This window comes from Cavia porcellus, unplaced genomic scaffold, assembly GCF_034190915.1.
Source record: "Cavia porcellus strain 051 isolate PalLab524CR breed Dunkin Hartley unplaced genomic scaffold, mCavPor4.1 scaffold_11, whole genome shotgun sequence".
NCBI classification, from domain to species: domain Eukaryota; kingdom Metazoa; phylum Chordata; class Mammalia; order Rodentia; family Caviidae; genus Cavia; species Cavia porcellus.
The window spans coordinates 82799819-82819138 of NW_026947494.1; the positions used below are offsets into that span (position 1 = coordinate 82799819).

General features: G+C 36.6%; 1 protein-coding gene across 5 annotated transcripts in view; it reads right to left on the minus strand.

Annotated features, from left to right (window-relative positions):
* Positions 1–4018: 4018 nt before the first annotated feature.
* Kdm5a (lysine demethylase 5A) overlaps positions 4019–19320 on the minus strand; it is a 108425-nt gene continuing 93123 nt past the window's right edge. For 4 of the 5 annotated variants that reach the window (XM_063258552.1, XM_063258550.1, XM_063258554.1 and 1 more), the window contains one exon: positions 4019–16111. In XM_063258552.1, coding sequence (XP_063114622.1) covers positions 15905–16111 — 207 coding nt within the window. In that variant the 3' untranslated portion in view covers positions 4019–15904. Of the gene's footprint in view, positions 16112–16579; positions 16663–19320 lie in introns of all 5 variants that reach the window. The other variant, XM_063258553.1, reaches the window with a different exon arrangement.

The following is a 19320-nucleotide window of genomic DNA, read 5'->3' on the forward strand; positions in this document are numbered from 1 at the left end:
ATAGGTCCACGGCATATGAGGAGATCCAAGCCAGCCCATCCTGTAAAGCCACGTTCCCTTGGACTTTATATAAGCCATGTACACTTCCTGAATAAATGGGACTTGATTGGAATTGGTCATCTTGTTCTCATCTCTGATTTCTCTTGCCCAGCCCTCTATCCCCGTCCCCTCTCCAGGCGAGGCCTACTGACCAATCCGTGGGCCGGATCAGAAAGGATCCATCAAATTCTGATTGTATTACTTAATATTATTAATATTTTTGAAATCTTGGACATTTTACTTTTCCTCTCTGAAGCTGTTTCTCATCTATGAGGGAAAGGACTTCTAACTTGCATCTTAGTATCTTCTAAGCCTCTTTTCATAGTTTTGAGTTCTTAATTTTGTATTAGTTTTCATAAAGAGGTCCCCCACAATTGTCTAAACTTCAGGACCTACAAAACTTAGGTCTACCTTTGAACTTATCCTTCCAGGCTAACACAACCAGTACTATCTTGGTTTTTTGTTTGTTGTTGTTTTGAGTCAGGATCTCAGTATAGATTCCAGGATGGCCTTGAACTCACAGCAATCCAATCTCAGCCTCTAGAATGCTGAGATTATAGGAGTATACTACTATGGCCAACACCACTACTATCTTCTTTAGTAATTTCAGTCTGAAGGTATTTTTCAAACACCAACACAAAAGGAACCCTGTGGCTTTCTGCTTTGGGATCTATTGCTTGGGTTTTCTTGGTCTTCACAATAGGCCACTTGAGTTGGTTTCCTCTGTGGCATGCCCATCCACTCTGGTTCTCAGATCATTTCCTTCTGTACTGAGCATGTGGTGATGGCTCTATTCCAACCTTCCTGCTGCTTCTCTCATAGGGTGTTCTTTGGACCAGCGCCTGTAGCTGCTCTGGTACTGGGCCAATTGCTTTTTGTAGCCAACAAAGCAGTGCTGTTGCAAAGAAATTACTTGAAAAGGAGAGAAAGAGGGAGCATTTTATACCTCAGTATCTGTTAGAAAAGCTCAAATACCCGAACTCACATTTCATTCCAGCTTCTTCTGTATCCCTGGATTTTGTATCCATCAAAATACTCGTAACACTGTCTTTTATCTACTATTCTTTCCCTTCATCTTGACCTTAGTAACTAGATCTCTGTTTCTTAGTTTTAAAAATAAATGCTATTATATACTTGAGGTTTACAACATGATGTAATGGGATATATAGAGTAAAATATTTACTTCAATGAAACAGATTAACGTTACCTATTATCTCACACCTTTGGGTTTTTTTTTTTTTTTTAAATGTGTAATGTGTCCCTTTTTCCCTTTCTGCAAACCAGAAAGAATGCAGGTATGTACAGCCAAGAAATAAGAACTCTGGACTGTGGGAATTTTGGAGAACTGAGCACATCGCTTCCTTTTCCTTCTAGACTGTCCGTTTGGTAGTTCCATAATCTCAATACTTACGAGTTTTAACGACTGCTGACCTCAGAATGAGACAGTGGGAGACACCTCAGATAAGTGTCATCTGACCATAAATATGAGAAGCCTGAGTTATCGAGGCCGCTTTCTTTCCTCTTTGCATTCAAGTCCCTTTCTCCTTTAGCCTTTGAATCCCCTTCACCTTCTTTTGCCTTCACCCTTCTGTTCCTGCTACATCCCTTGATCAATAAATGTAGCTCCTTCGACATGTATTTGGCAATCCTTTCCTTGTCATACACAAGAAAAGGACTAATTTTCAGCCCATTCAACTGTACATCAGCACTAGATATCTTTTAGGAATGGTTAAAGTACAGTACTCTCCTATTAGTAGAAAAAGCGTGGAAAAGATGCCTAAAAAATCTTAAGAGCTGTGTAATTTTAAGACATGATTTAAGTATGTGTTAATCCACAGAACCTACAGCAATCAGAGTACTAAATATGCCCTCAGACAAGAACTGTACCACACACTCAGTCAGCACTGACCCAAGCAACCCTTGTCAAACGTAAATGAGTCTGGAGGCAAATGGGTATGTGTGGGAATCATCTTTCAACAGTAAAACCAGCAATCTTATTATCTTGCTAGAATATTATTGTTTACGAGTTGGCAAAATTGGGGTGATACTTTAAAAGTCTGAATTTTGTGTTTGTTTCTTCTCTGCCTCCCCTACAGGTTCACATCGCACATCAAAAAACCAATTTACTAAATTCTCTATTGATTTACCCCTAGAAACACCAGACACTCTCATGATCCATGGGAAAGATGAGATTTCAGTAATGAGAGACTCCTTAAATTTCTGCATTTGTAAATAAAAAATACAGCACTTTTTGCCAACAGCTCCAAAAACATAAGGCAGCAGGAGAAAAATAAAATATATCAAGGGGAAACAATTTGCAAAGTTTTTTTTGATAGGGTCTTGCCACATAGTACAGGATGAACATAAACTATGTAGCCCAGGTTGGCCTCAAACTCCCAATGAACCGCTCACCTCAGCCTCCTGGATGCTGGGATTATAGATGTGTACCACCATGCCCAGTAAATTTGCAAAGATTCCTAACCACGCATACTGAATTTTTAAATTTTAAAAGCCAAAGAGGTAAGATTCCTTCATCAAAAGTTGTAGTTTGAAGAATGAAATAAATGCTTTGATTAGGAACTAAAAAGGATATAAACAATTTAATGTGTTTAGAACAATCAGTAGAATTAAGGGACTCAGACCATGTAGAAACATACTTAAGGCTGGAGATTTCTATTTTTGTGAGTAGAAAAGACTTAGGGTAGTTAAAAATACTCCAAAGTGTAACAGTATTGTAAAATTTTAGAAAAAAATGTTATTGCTTTTCAGTCTCATGAACATAGAACAATCTACTTTCCTTTTTCAATCCATCTTAAATAAGAAGGTACGGACAGAGTGAATTTTTAGCCTGAGAAAGTCAGTTTCCCCTCTCAGTATTAGGAGGTAATGCAGCACCTTTCTCATCCTGACTACTTGTGTATCGTACTAAAAAGGATATAAACAATTTAATGTGTTTAGAACAATCAGTAGAATTAAGGGACTCAGACCATGTAGAAACATACTTAAGGCTGGAGATTTCTATTTTTGTGAGTAGAAAAGACTTAGGGTAGTTAAAAATACTCCAAAGTGTAACAGTATTGTAAAGTTTTAGAAAAAAATGTTATTGCTTTTCAGTCTCATGAACATAGAACAATCTACTTTCCTTTTTCAATCCATCTTAAATAAGAAGGTACGGACAGAGTGAATTTTTAGCCTGAGAAAGTCAGTTTCCCCTCTCAGTATTAGGAGGTAATGCAGCACCTTTCTCATCCTGACTACTTGTGTATCGTAATTCCTCTCAGCCTGAGTAAGTAGGACCTGTGACACTTCTCCAATCAACAGACTACAGTAAAGATGATGGGGTATCACTACATACACACCGTTACATTATGTAAGACTATAGTTTCTATCTTTCCCAAAGGCTGTCTCCCTTGCTGGTTTTAAGGAAATAGGTAAATTTGTTGGGACAGTTTGGGAAGCAAGGAGCTAAAGCTGGCCTCTAGCCATGAGCTAACTGAAAACCATTGCCGAGTTCAACAGCCCACAAGAGTAAGATGCTGCCCACAACTACATGAGCCCAGAAGCAAATTGCTCCCCAGTCCAAACTGAATACCACACTGACTACAACCTAGAGACCCTGAGATAGAGTACCCAGCAAAGCTCTATCTGACTCCTGACCCACAAAAACACAGAGGTGATAAAGGTGTGCTGTTTTAAGCTGTTACATTTACGACGATATTGTTATGCAGCAATGGATCACCAGTACAGTGAATGTATACACATATGCAAGGTGTGTTTGTGTTACAAGTTCTGGAACGACTTATCCATACACATGCACAGAAACGCAAGCCTGCACTCAAATACTCTTTAAGAATAAAGAAGTATGTCATAAAAAACTTAAGTGCAGTCGAAAGAGGAGTAATCTGAAGGAACTTGGCATTCTTCACATAATTAATTCAAAAGAGAACAAAGATTTAATGTAAAGCATAAAACTATAAAGTACTAAGCAACATCATGGAGTACTTTTATTATCTTGAAGTAGGGAAGGTCATTCTAAGCATGTCAGGAAAACCAGGAACTATAAAATTTAAAAAGTTTACATCATAAAACTTAATAACTTCTATAAAGAAAAAACTATAAAGTTGAAAGACAACAAGATGGCCAAAATTTGCAATGTAAGATAACGAAATAGTGTCTTCAACATACATAGTTCTGAAAAATCATTAGGATTACATATAATGCAAAACTATATAGCCATTAAAAATAATACAAATCAGTATTTATAGTTATGTACAAATGCTCTCAATATTAAGCAAAAGAAGCAAGACACAAAGCAGCACAAAGTATAATCTCCCTTATATAAAGATGTACATATTTGTATACATACATATATAAATAACCACAGAAGTCTCAAAATAAATTCAGTTAAATCTTAACAGTGGTCATTTTTGGGTGGAAGACAATCTTTCATTATATTAGGCTTGTTTTGTGGGTGGTATTGGTGACTGACTACAGAGCTTTTACACTAAGCTACATTCCTGGTCCTATTTATTTTGAGACAGCATCTCACTAAGTTACTAAGTCTCCCAGGCTGGGCTCAGACTTGTGATCTTCCTGCCTCAGCCTCCAAGAGTGCTGTAATTATAGCTTTCAACAAATGTACATGAACTATTAAAGAAACATTTTCCCAAAAAAATTTATAAATAATACACCTATAAAGCAAAAACTTATTATTTCACAAAAAATAATCAAGATAGCAAAACATCTTGTATGGAAACAGCAATGCAAAAAATATTTAAAAGGAAAATAACTTTAAGGATGGAGTCAAGACCAGTATCAATAATCATTTCTGGAAACTACATTTTCTCAGGCAGAATATGGTGCCGAGTCACCTTCCAGCACTCTTCTGTTAGTGGGGGAAAAGCATTCTAGAGATGTCTGAAAATACCTTCAGGAGAGAATGGGAAGAAATTTTGAATATGATACTAAAATGTATAAAGGGAAAATAACCGAATGGTATATTAAGTTCTATTGTCAAATTAATGATGTTTTATCATACCAGTAATGGAAGCATGCACTGGCATGGGTAAGGCCATAAATGTGAAAATACATGAAACATCCATATTATATAGTTCTTAAAAATCAAGATTGATCACAATGCATTTAGGACTTTTCAGCTTCAGATGCATACTGAAATCAGCTGAGAGCTTAAAAAGCTCCTGACACTTAGGTCTAGAAAAGGCAAATCTATAGCAACATAGATGAATGGCTCACCTACAGCTGAATGCAGAAACAAGGAATGGCTGTGATAGGCATGAAGGTTCTTCTAGGAATGATGGAAACATTCTGAAGTATGTGTGACCTGGTGATGGTTGCACAATTTACTAAAAAATCACTGAATCATACATTAGAATTAGTGAAATCTATGTGATGTAAAGCTGTTTTAAAAAATACTGGTAGTTTGGGCTATACCCTGAGATGCTTGAGATTCAACTTTCTGGAGAGGGAGTAACAAGTATGGTTTATGATTTTTGGAAAGTTCCCCAGGTGGTTCTAAGAACTACCAATTCAATTACCTAAACCCATTTTACTGAATTACATATTACTAAGGCCAGGTCCCGTGAGGTAGTGAACATACACAGCTTTGAAGTACCTTTGGCTTCCACTGAACACATCCAAATGTACAAATGAAACACCAACTATATTCATTATAAACCCTGTCTTAGGTGATTTATAAAGACAAGTCTTACTAAGAATTATAGCTTGAAAGCTGAGGGTATGCTAATTACATACTTAAGGCAAAAAGTTGGAATTTGTTCAGAGAAACCCAATGAATAATGTAAAAGGATTTAAAGATATAGCACATGGGAAAGAATTAATGATAATAAACCAGGAGTTGACAGGGAAATAATGGTTATCCTCAAATATTGAGAGGCTGCTGGAGAGGCAAATAAAAGGACATCCTCAAAAGAAGCAGGATGATGAGGCAACAGAAAGACAGCTCTCGTTCTTTCTTCGAGGCAATGTTAGATGCTAGAGCTGTAAATGTGGGGACTACAGTGCAGTGGTGATGAACCTATGGTACTTGTGCTGCAGCGGGATGCTCATCATTGAAAGTTCTAAATGGTTGGCCGGCACTGCTCTAGTAGTTCTCAGATTCCAGCACAGTCATATGGATGGCTAAAAACACAGGTTGTGAGACTCATCCTGAGTTTTAAGATGTTTGAGGTGGGGCCCACAGTTCTACATTTTTAACAGTATTTCTGGTGATACTGATGCTGCCAATCCAAAAGCCATACAATGACAACCACTGCATAGTCTAAATTTTGTCAAGAGTGACAGAAAAAAAAAATATCTGTAGCCTGAAGGAAGAGTTTGGGGAAGAGCTGCATTCTGAAGAGGAGGTAGACAGGTGAAAGGACAGATGAAGGTATGGCAGTCTAAACAGAAAGAACAGCACAAAGGGACAATAACAGAGAAAGAAAGCCTGAACCAGAGTTCATGGTCTGAGTATTATATACATAATATTTCTCTAGCAGCTAGATACAGAAAGATAAAGGAAACAAGGCCCTTGCTCTCGTGGAACTTACAAATATGTATTGCAAACTCTCCAAAAAGAACAAAACTGGCTATTGAGACAGAATGAGAACATCTAAAAAAGTAGCATTTAAGTTGACATCTTAAGGAGAAAGCTAGAACATTCCAGAGGGAAAGCTTGTTATTTGTAAAGTGAAAATCATAATGGTAGGAGAACAGTGACTGAGTATGTGTAGATGATGAGCTTACAGAGATAGAGGCATATTCTATAGGACTAAGTAAGGAACAGACACACCCTTGAGATAAACTACAGTGACCAGACCAAAGACTAGTGGGGAAACAACTTCAGGTGAAAAGTGATGAGAGCTTGAACCACTGTATCACAATGGTAACACAGATGAAGACGAAAGATAAACTATCTTTAAGAATTTAAAGATAAATTAAACCACCTAATTGTATATGAAAAGAGGGCAAAAATAATATTATAGTAGTGTAGAAGATTTTGTCTTGCACAACCTCAGTGCTACCACCTCATGAACAGAATTCTTTTAACCGTGGTAAAGACGACCACATTCATGTTTGTATGAGAAAAATAACCACGGTTGTGTTTATCACCTGATTCAGAGTTCACAAACAAAAACAGAAGTTTGTCGAACACTTCTGCTCACAACTAAATTGTTTGCAAACAAAAGCATTCATGAACCAAGATACCATAGTAGCCATTTTCCCAAACAGGAAAAAAAAAAGCACTGATGTAAGAGGGAGGCAACAGGTGTAGAAGGGAGGTACGCTTGGTTTTTGACTCAAGGAATTTGGAGTGAATAAAACAAATACAATGGAAATGTTTGCCATAATTGATCTAAGAAAGCAAGCATGGGCAGATAATTAAGACTTGGGGAATTATATTAATAAAAGTGGTAACTGGAAGAGAACTAGGATGTCCACGGTACAGTCCTGAATAGAACACTTTAAATATGTAAAAAAAAATTAACTAACAAGTCAATGAAGTCTTTAAAAAGGGGATATAGATAACAATGTGAGATGCTGAAGAATGGTGGAGTAAGAACTAAAGTGCCCACTGGGCTGAGCAATATGGGCTCACACCAACTTTAATAGGAATAACTTCAGTGGGTTATTAAAGTCAGGTCACACAAAGCCGAGGAATGCCTCAGCACAACAGTGGAGCTTGGCTATAAAAGACGAAGTCGGGAAATGAGCGGAGACAGGCCCACATGAGAATTAAGAGACCTGAGTATGTTTATGTACTAAACGAAGGTGACATTAAAAACAGAAACTGATGGATGGGAAAGTATCTTTAGGAAGTTAAGATCAGATTCACTGACTCTTGCTCATTCACACATATATGCAGTGCTGACATAGGACAGATGAAGATGCTTACAGTAAAGATCACTAAGGAAGCCTAGAGCTCTCCAGTTTCAATTTCTTCAAGGGCTCAGCAGGCTTAAAAGGCTTCAATTGTGGGAGGATATATAAGCTTGGATATTAACAAGAGGAGAATGTCTAAAATACTCTAAGAACAAAAGAAGTTGCTGGATCCACGAAGGTGCTAAATTGCTTTGAGAACCCACCCATCTGTGGCAATCTGTAGTGCTACCTATCAGTGGTGTGTACTTGGTAGTACACCACAACCCACAAAAGCAAGTAAGATGGCTATTTGCTTGATCCAGGCAAAATTTCCATAGAGTCAGCATGATGAAAAATAGCAGACTATAGGTAACTTGACAGGCCAGTGTATGCTACAAGACCAAAGCCAGAATGAACCAATTGGAGGCAAACAGTGCCTAAAGAAATAGCAGGCTTGGGGCCAGGGTTTAGTAGAGGGGCATAAGAGCCTGCCTAGCAAGCATAAGGTTGTGAGTTTGATTCCTGGTACAAACAAACAAACAAAAAAGAAATAGGAGGCTGCTTGAGAATCAAGAGTAAGTATAAAGAAAGATTAAAAAAAAAAAAAGAAAGAACAAGGCACTTTACACTTAAAGTAACTCTTGAAGATAAAAGGAGCTGAGAGAGCCAAGTTAAGCAGCAGAAAAAGTATTTACAAAGAGCAGGGAAGACCTGTATAGCACAGAGAACTAGCAGGGCATTCAGCAACAGCAAGTAGATTAAGGAAGGCAGGTAACAGTATTACAATATGAGCAAGAACTGATGACCAAATACGGTTCTACTTCCGAGGCAGCAGTACACATAGCGAAGAAAAGCAAAGTGGATTAAACTGGTCTTAGTGTTTCAACTGCAACTCTATAGAATAAAGGTGGTTTTACGAAAAACAAACAAAACACAAGTACTGGGCAATGACCAAGATTATGTACTTCAACTGTCACACTGAATTCTAAAATGAGTATTGAGTCTAGTTTTTCCACCCTGGATGCTCCCCAGCTCACCTAAAATGAGGATCAGCCATAAGCTGTTCTGTGTCTCAACGAAGCTTAGCCTTAGAGAGCATGGAAGGGCAAGGTCAGAAAGACTAAGGCAGCAGGTGGCCAGGTGGCCTGCTGGCTGCAACAGAACATGGACAGGGAAGAGACCCACATTCTGATGAGGTTGAGGGTAGAGAGTTAACTCACATGGTCTACTCTTTCTTTCAATTGCATAACCTGATAGGACGAAACGCACTTCAAAATCATCCATGTCCTAGTTTATCAAGGAAAGAGGCTGTGATTTAAATTTCTTTGAATTCACATAAACTTACATGTGGCAGGACACTGAGAACCAAACAGTTGACACATAGCCATAGATACTTCTAAAACTTAAGATTACTTGATTCCTAAATCCAGTGTTCTTTAGCTTAATAATTCTCAGATTCTTATCTTGCCTTTTGAAAAAGATTTTTAATCTACAGAAAAATTCTTATTTCATCTCTATGTCTTACAACTCAAAAATTTTTAGTAGTGTAAGTTCACCAGCTGGAACCACCTAGCCATTTTTGAATCTTCTTGTGAGGTCTTTCTTTCCACTGATAAGGTACACAGACAGCTCTAAAGACAAGGCTAGAGAAAAGTCTTGGCTGTGATTTCTCTTGTATGAGAAACCCAAATATAAAGAGAAAAAGAAAAGATAACTAACAGCAAGGCAGATCTTTTGCAAATAGGAAGGAGGTCTAGAGATAGAGGAGAGGAAGAAGTAGAAATGGATTAAGATATGTACATGTTCCAAATTTCCGTGATGAATGTAATCATCATATACTGCAAATATGTGCCAATAAAAATTTTTAAAAACAGAAAGTTTGCCTAATAAAATTCATGGGACTATGACATACAGAAATATTAACTAAATCCTTTTTTCCACAAAAATAGAGTGGAAATATGCCTTAAAGAGTAACCAGGTCAGGGCCGGGGATTTAGCACAGTGGTGTAAGTGCTTGCCTGGCAAGCACAAGGTCATCAGTTCAATCTCGGTACCAAATATAACAAAACAAACCAAGAGTAACCAGGTGAGAAGAATCAAGAAATTCCAAGATTACTCTAAATTTTATTCATATAGTGTCTGGCTGTATTCTTTTGTACAGAGGGTGACAGAAACACATGGTGAATAAATTTGTTACAGTGAAAAGACACACTGCCATTAATCTCCTTCAAAATACTATCCTTTGCTTTAAACACACTCCATTTTCCTTGCAATTTTTTGAAGCAGCTCTAGAAATCTGTGATTTGAGGTGTGATAAATTGTGTGTGTGTGTGTGTGTGTGTGAGAGAGAGAGAGAGAGAGAGAGAGAGAGAGAGAGAGAGAGAGAATGAATTCTGCTGAGTGCCAACCAATAGGAAAGGCATGCTTGTAAAACATGACAGAGTACCTTCACCCACAATGGTCATCTGATCTGGCACATGTGACTTCTGTTTCTTTCCCCAAAGTCAAAATGGCCATGAAAGGTAAATGTTTTTGAGTTTATTCAGAACATCAAGGCAACCATAACAGCACAACTAAAGACATTCATGGAAGTGGATTATGAGAAAGTCCACTTTGAAAAGTGACAAGAACAATGGGACAAGTGTGTTCAAAGCAAGTAGAAATACTTTGCGAGAGATTAACAGCAATGTATCTTTTCCTGTAACATTTTAAACATTCCCTGTATTTTTAAATCACACCTAATATTGTTCTCTACTTTCATCTTGCATGATCTTCCAGTCAATGGTTAAGCTTTCCATGAAGAAATTCAGGATCTTCCATTTACTGGCATTAACCACAATGTCAAAGGCCCAAGACATACTTGATGTAAACTAGGAGTGCATGTAATTTTTACAAAGGAAAGGACTTGTCATCTCATGAAATTTCAAGTATCATTTTTGTTGCCGTCAAGAATATTTTCCAAGTTAAGAGAAAACCAACTTTTTCCCTCCTACATCCAACTAACTTCCTCTCAATATACACATATATAATCACAATTCATGCACACAGAACCTTAAAATTTTTAGCAATGATCTATCCCATACATTTGGGATAATAACCGGGGATATAGCTCAGTGGCATAATACCTGCCTGGTAAATGTGAGGTGATGAGTCTGATTTCTAACACCGCCCCCTCCCCCATCATACTTGGGACAATCTAGTATGCCTCGGAAAGGCGAGAGGCAGAGGAAGTACCATTTACTTTCTTGAAGCAACTTGAGTTTGAACTAATGAGAATTTGGAGGCCAAAGGAAAAGAAAGACATTTCCTTGTTTTCCCTTTTCCTGGTCCACTGAAAAGGGATATTTCTTAAGAACCAAGGGTGAGAAAATATTTGCTGGTCATCAATGGTTTCTTGATAAAAAGAGGATAAGTGAAATCCTTATGAAATTATTTCTACTTCATACTTCATACTTTCCAAAAAGCTATTCTCATCAATAAGCTGATCATATGAATAAGCAAAATTATTTCAACTCAGTTTATAATTAGCAAATAAAATATTTACAACTGCTTTGGCACAAGTTAAAAGTGGTTCCCATATAATAACTAATTTTCCTCAGGACTATCAACACTTATTACCAAAATTTACTTCATTGTCATTTAAAGTTGCTACCAATGTAAATGACAGGGGCTCAGGTTAGGAGTGGGGATGGGAAAACTGAATGCATATGTATGTGTAAACACACTTCTAAAAATTTTCTGATATAATGTAACTATATCTAATATTATTTCAGAAAATAAAACATAAAACATGCTTTAAAAAAAATTAGGAAATCAAGTTATACTTTTTATAAAGCACCACCAATAACCCTGGTAAATTTTCAATAAACATGGAAGGGGATAATCAACAGAAGGTCTCGACTTTACAAAAGACATTTCTGTTCAGACAACTGAAGTACTGTAAAAAAAATAACAGCAAGTAGGGATACATCTTTAAAAACCTATTGAATTCTTCTCTAGTGCCCATATTAGGGTGCATAGCACTGACTAGATACAATCCAGGTCAAGGAAAGATGCAATTCCAAAAATACACTAACATCCGTTCTTTCTCACTTACGTTATAAATACAACTTAGCAGAGGATCAGGAAAAAAAGAGGAAGGGGAAGGAGGCAGGAGGAAGAAGGAATGAGGTCAAAAGAGAAGCAAGGAAGGCCAAGAAGAAGAAAGTAATCAAAAGAAGGAGGAGGAAAAGGGAGGAGGAGGACGAAGGAAGAGGAGGAAAATGAAGGAGAGGGAGGGATTTCAAAGGGAATTATGCTTCAGGACTTATAGCAAAGGCCATTTTCTACACATGAAAAGTATGAAGCTATTATTCAGATGTGAAACCTTACTGAACCTGGTTATATGTGGGATTCCAACAGTTCAATTTTCTACAATTTACAATTATATTTTATTTCATTTTATTGGTACTGGGGATCGAACTCGTGACCGACTGCTTGCCAGGGAGGCACTTGTGCCACTGAGCTAAATCCTGGGCAATTTACAATTTTAAAATCCCACTCCAATATCACTTTTCTTCTTTTAAAGTGGATGATACCATACTTTGCAAGAGATGTTTTCTTAATCTTTCCTTTCATCCTCCAAATGTAAGTACTGGTTGATACACAAATGTACTACAGAATTATAATAATGACAAGGAGGGAACTGAACTGCATCTAAAATTAATGATTAAGAAAAAAATTAACTGACATTTCTTGGATATCTGTAAATGACAAGCAGAGAAGAACAGAAGGGAAACACAGGTAAAATCATGCTAACCTTACAGATCTATTAGCATTTAGCATGTTTTTGATTACTCTTGGGCAATCAGATTAAATGTTTATCTTCTCAATTATTCAAAGTATGACATGCAATAATTCATAAGTTTACTAAAGCACAATTCTGAGTTATGCAGGCAAAGCTGGTTTGGAGCAGCTTAGAAAGGGAGCCCAGGGTCTACATTTCAACATGGCTGTTTGCAGTAATTGTCAGAAGTGAAACAAGCATGTGTGAGAGGAAAATGTCCCCTCTTCCCAGGAGGAAAGCTAACTACTGATACTATGCTTGCACTTCTAAACTTAGAGATTTGTATAATTCTGATCCTCTGAGGAATTATTAAATCTTTTCATTTTTTTACTTTTCTATTAATTTGTTAAAATATTTATGACAGTAATGAGAAATACTCTGAAAGAATTAAACACAGATTAAAATATGAATGATGAAGAATTCAACTCTGAGGAAATTGGAATGTAGAGAAATCTTTTAAATTAAGTTTTTTATAAAATATTAACAGAAGAGAAGAGTAAACTTGGTTGCAAATGTACTTTCTTAAAGTAAAATCAATGCTTTACATTAGAACACCAATATTTCTTTAGATTAATCTTATTTCATTAATTCCAAAACTGCAGATTTCTTTTAGAGAGGGCAGGACTAATTTCTTTCTTCTGTTCTTTTCAACCTGTAGTCACGACAGACTAAATCCTCCAAGTAACTATAGAAAATATCCTATTATCAATTAAATGAAATACTGTAAGTTTCAAAATATCAAAAGATGACTGTCTTGTTTTCCAGGTCTCCTCTAATCACAAACCATAGCTAATCACAAACCATAGCAAGTATACAAATTACTCCCCAAACAACCACCTATCCACCCACTGTACACTTCAAGATACCAACTTTTCTCAGCATCATTGTAACTGTCCCCTGGTGACTGGGAATGGAAAATTAAATTTTTAAATGTATTCTGTATACCCATCACTTATTTTTGAATTTTTAACCCATAAATATTTAAAGACATTTATAAAGACCAAATGGTAAAAAAAATTGTGCTTTCTTCTGTAATATTACTCGGGCAAAATTCTTAAGTGATAATCTGTATGTATGTAGTTCAGCAAAATGAAAACTAGTTTCCTCATAATGTCCACTGAAGTTTTAAGTCATACACTTGAGATGAAATCAGAAGACACCACACAGCAACACTTACAAATCCCTTAACAGGTCAAAACATTCAAATGTTATACAGTATTAAAAGAAGAATGAACACACACAGTAGGCAGTGAACCAGAGAAAAATTTACAGAAATTGGATCTTATATGAAACCTCTTTTTCTTTAAGAAGATGCCTTTTGAGTTAGATCTCATGCCAACTCACACTGTAACTGGACAGTACATTTCACTTCTATTTACTAGAAGACATTTCTTTTAAAAAGACTGGGACAGAAAAGAAAGAGGAGATGACAAACTGTTCTAGGTCCATGCCAATCTCCCCTTTCAGAAAAAAAAAAGGACAGCTAACACATTTAAGTCAAATCACAGATTTGTAAACCAAAATAAAGGACACAGTATAGTGAGACAAAACACTATTTTTAGTGAAACTTATCTTTTGTCCTTTAAAAGAAAATAGTCTCCTTCCAGTAACAGTTTACATAGCTTACCTAACAGGAGGGAAAAGGACAGCACCGTGGTTTCGAACATTCACATACAAAAGAAACAACAGCCAGTACAAACTAGAATTAAGACCAAGGTTCCCAACAGACAGGGACAAGTCCCAACACACAAACACAAATACAATTATCTATTCTAACAAAACCAAAATGGATGAAGAAGGGAATGCTAACTCCTTGTACTACAAAGAAGGAATGGGACATCCTTATTAAAGCACAAAAGAAAAAGCAACCTCCCAAATGGATTTTTGATGTTGAAACTCTTGTCATATGCTGCTGGTAACAGTAAATATTTTATATATTTATATATATATATATATTTATATATTCATATATGTATATTAAAAAAAATAATCTATTTATTGAATAGTCAGTAGTCAGACATTTAGAAAAAAGTAAAAACAAGTTCTTTTTTTTTCCTTTTTAAAAATGGATTTACTAAAACAGCTTTATCACGCAGAGGTACTACAACCCCACATTCTCTGATGAAGTCAAGGTATTATTCAATAGCATTTGCTGTGAGTCATGTTCAGACGTTGCCATGTTGGGAACTGCAAACATCGGGTCAGAACCGCAAGGCAAGAAGCTGATGCTAGTCTTGCTCATGGCCATGCCTAAAGCCAGATGGTACCTGGAATATTTGCGAATGAAGGTCTCCCAAAAAGCATGCAAGCTGTGGCTCAGAAAGACATTCTGGTCTTCTTTTTCTTGCTTTTAATTTACTTTTCTTTTCTTTTTTAAGAAGTTTGGATTGATGTACCTGTTCTTCTCTAAAATGTACACCCAAGACAGTCAAACTTCTCAAAGGCAAAAAAAAAAAAGAAGGCTTTTGCCTTGAAATAAGAAAAATTCTTCTTCCCAGCATCCAGTATAGTCATCCTTCTGCTTAGAAAATAAGGTAATCCACTCAGATGGTGCAAGGTTCTCTTATTTGGGATTTTCTTGTTGGTATAAATAAGCATAAGCAGCTGAGGTCTACAGACTGGACTACTCTCTCATTACTTCTAAGAATAACTGATCTGTTCCTTTTAGCTGTACTGATGGAACATTAAATACCAGGTAATAGTGGTAGGAAAGTTGTACTCTGACTCCTCTCCAACTGTCCCAACTAAGGAGATTCAAGCAATCAGTACCATCAGATGGTAGTGCTAAGTTATAAGCCTCTAACATCAGCTGGCCTTAAGCCACATCCTACATGCTCTGCTAGCACACCCATGTATTAATGCCAACCAGCCAGCTCTGAGCTCTATCAAGTGTCTGGCCTTAATCCAGTAAATTATACTCAAGGGACATGAGTTGAAATACTGGCTGTTGTACCAAAGAGGACATCCTCTGCATAGATGTGCTGATAGAGAACATAGCTCACACAGTCCATGCAAAGGGGAAGCTAGCACTAAGCGGACTTTCTTTGAAGGCTGTTCATCTTTGGAAGCAACATTCTGAGTGGATCTCAACCACTCTACTGTATAACTAAGGTTTCAAATGGTCCATTCCCTCCATGTCCCAAACTAACCAAGCATCTGCTAACTGGTTTCTTTAAGATCCTCCATTGGCAGTTTGTAGCTCATTAGGAAGGAAGAAGGTGGCGCGTGACTTGGGCTATCTGGCCCCTGCTTCTTTGCACAGCTTACACAGATGTAATCTTCGTTTTCAGCCATTTCTGGAGATACACCCACACAAACTTGATGAAACCACTCATCACAGCCACCATCACATTGCACCCAGTCTACCTGTAGAAGACAAGATTGGGTAATGTTAGGTTATATAACATTTTAACCTAGAGTAAAAGCAAACCAAAGAGCTTTCTTTGCTTAAATGATAGCAAACAACTGGGATGTCCAGAGACAGACAATGACTTCTTATGGGGTTATTTTCCAAAGAAAGAAGCTGAGAAGTTAATACCCCAAAATTATATTCCACCATAGTGTGTCCACAAAATTAGGCCTCTTAGGTAGGTACTCCATTACCTCATAAATACCGGGGGTTTCTTGAGAGGCAGAAACATGTTTGGGGAAAATTTGACAAAAAAGAAACTTCTAATAGAGCAGCCAAGTAGTTTTAGCTAATATTAAAAATTTCTAGGCTCTAAGACAATGCAATTATCAATCAAGAAAGGAAGAGTACAACAATGTGAAGGCAATCCTGTGTATTAGCTTTATTTCAAAGAGATAAGCCAAAGTACTAAGAGCATTAAATACCTTTTTTAGAAAAGCAGTCACATAGGCCACTTTTTAAACTAATATTTTTTATTCTTCTCTTCTTCCGTTACAAATACAACTCCCTACAAAAAGTTAGCAAATATCAGAGGTCAAATCTTACAAATTAACCAATTATAACAGTCAAAGACACAGGTCAATAGATCACTCTGGGTTTAAAATCAAAACGTAGGTAACCAATAGGTGTCAGTGAGAGATGCCCAGCAAATTTTGAACCTTCAGAGAATACCGTGATTGCAGGAGTCTAAGAAAGGACTGTGGTTTGGTAATGTTAAGACTTGGACTTGCTGTTAATCATAAAGTGACTTTTATATTCACAAAGTGATTGTGTTTATTTTTATATCTAATGTCATGGTAGGTAAGCACTTTGAGACATGAGAAGTTACTCTTCTTCTCTCCAATATAAAAGTTGATCATTTCATTGGCAACAGAGAAAACCACTTTAACTCGGTGCCCAACATGATAACAGAGCAAAGTAAGGAATACAAAATATCACAGAAGCATTTCAGCACAGCTTATGAGAAAGAACAAGGAGGTTTTGGTTAGGTAAATGAGTTTCATTTGGGGAAAGACTGATTTTCAAAACCAGTTTTCATGCTATTTTTTTAAATTTTGAAACAAAAAAAGAGTAAGAACAATGATTCAAAATTTCAAATCAACATAATAGAAGATTAACAGTAGTTACATATTATGTATTATCTTCAAAGGAGTTGTTTTTATGTCCCATAAAAATTATTGAAATCGTAATTATGTCAATAGCTTTAGGCTTGTAAAGGATGGGAAAAACAATCTATACAATATTTTTGTTTTTAATATTCCTACTCTAGAACTATAGATCTCAAGAGATAGTGTTAATAGTGTACAGATCATGGAGCTCTAGTGTCTATCGTTTCTGGCAAGTTACTTAACTTCTCTGTGGTGAGGTTCAATTTCCCTGCCTGTGAAACTTCTTTTCAAATCTTGTAGACCACCTGCACCAAAATTACCTACCCCCATGTTCTTGTTGAAAATATACCTGGGAATCATTCCAAATCTATGTACTCAAAGTATTTGGAAATATAAGCCAGAAGCTGACATTCCTAATCACTCCCAAGTGTGGTTTTGATTTGTTGTATAATTTTAAGATGGAGTCTCCTTAAATTGCACAGATTGACCATGAATTTGAAATCCTCCTGCCTCATCTTAACAAGTAGTTGGGATTAAGGAGTTGCCTCAGAGTGATCCTTTTTTCTTTCTCTTTCTTTCTTCTTTTCTCTTCTTTTTTTATTTTGTTACTGGGAATTGAATGACCTCATGACCTGATGCTTGCCAGGCAGACCAGAGTGATTCTGCTTCCTGTAAATTCAGCACACTTACCAATTCCTTTCTAAATTCCTGTTTTGTTTGGTTTCGGTTTTTTTGGTACCAGGGATCGAACTCATGACCTGGCACTTGCTTGGCAGGCGCCTGTACCACTGAGCTACACCCCCGGCCCTTTCATTTGTTTTTTTTTTTGATAGATCTCTCTTTGCACTTCCTTTGGCCCATTTTTCATTTTGAGAGAGGAGCTCCCTAATCATTAAGTTGCCTAGGCTGGTCCCACACTTGCAATCCTCCTGTCAGAGTAATGAAATTATAGGCACATGCTACCTACCACACCCATTTTAAAATCCACTTTTACTGTGTTACTGCACGGTATTTTACTTCTGAAGTCTGTGCAGGAAAGAAAATATTATTTCTGTTGGAGCAAATGAATCAGAAACAAAAATCGCAAATAATGACTTCTAACAAAATAATGGTGCTGCAAGCAAATAATTTACAAAGTATTATTAACTATACAGAAGATGAACTTCAGCTGAGTGTTTTGACTGTTTGAAGCTGGTAAAGGGAATTACAAAGATGATCTGTATTTCTGTGAGCTGCCTATGTTCAAGACTTATGCTGTTTCATCATACTAGCCCTGTGCCAATAGACATCTTCAGCCCTACATCCAACCCTCTTAATTCAATCTAGGGTCCATTCATACCAATCCATAGGACAACTCTATCAGTAATAAAGTTACTAATGTATAGTATTTGCCAACAAAAGAGCCCCATGTCATCTTAAAACTAATTTTGCAGTGCTGATACTTCCTGACTTTACTTTCCCAAAATTAAATCTATCATTCCCTTTTAAATAAGGTAGGCAATATTTTCCCTTTTGTGATTTTGACTAGAATTGCTTTTCTAAGTCTAGTTCTTCCATTATTTCAAGAAAAAAAATATATATATAACCCATGGGTCTACATAAACAGTTGACCTTGATAACATAGCAAGGAAAAATTTTCTTTTACCATGTTACAATCAAATTTGGGTTTCATTTCTATTTCAAAAGGTCCATACAGAGCAAACTAAAGTTTAGATCATCAATTAAATCCTTGAAAGATTCTCACACAGGGTAAACAGACTATGTAGTAGCCTGAAAACTCAAAAACAGAATTTAGCTAATCGTATATTAAGTTCTAATAGTCATTATTTTTGGGAGAAGTGATTAGGAATCATAAAAATAATTATTAAAATTTCACAAAAGGCTGGATGTGGTGATGTGTACGTGGTCCCAGCTATGCTAGAGGTTGAGGCAGGAGACCCCAGGAGTTTGGGGCCAATTTGGGCAATATGGCAAGACCCAATCTCTTAAAAATGCAACAATAAAAAAGAAAACAACAAAAACTTCTTGGTTATGAGCTTTTCAATCACTAATGGGTT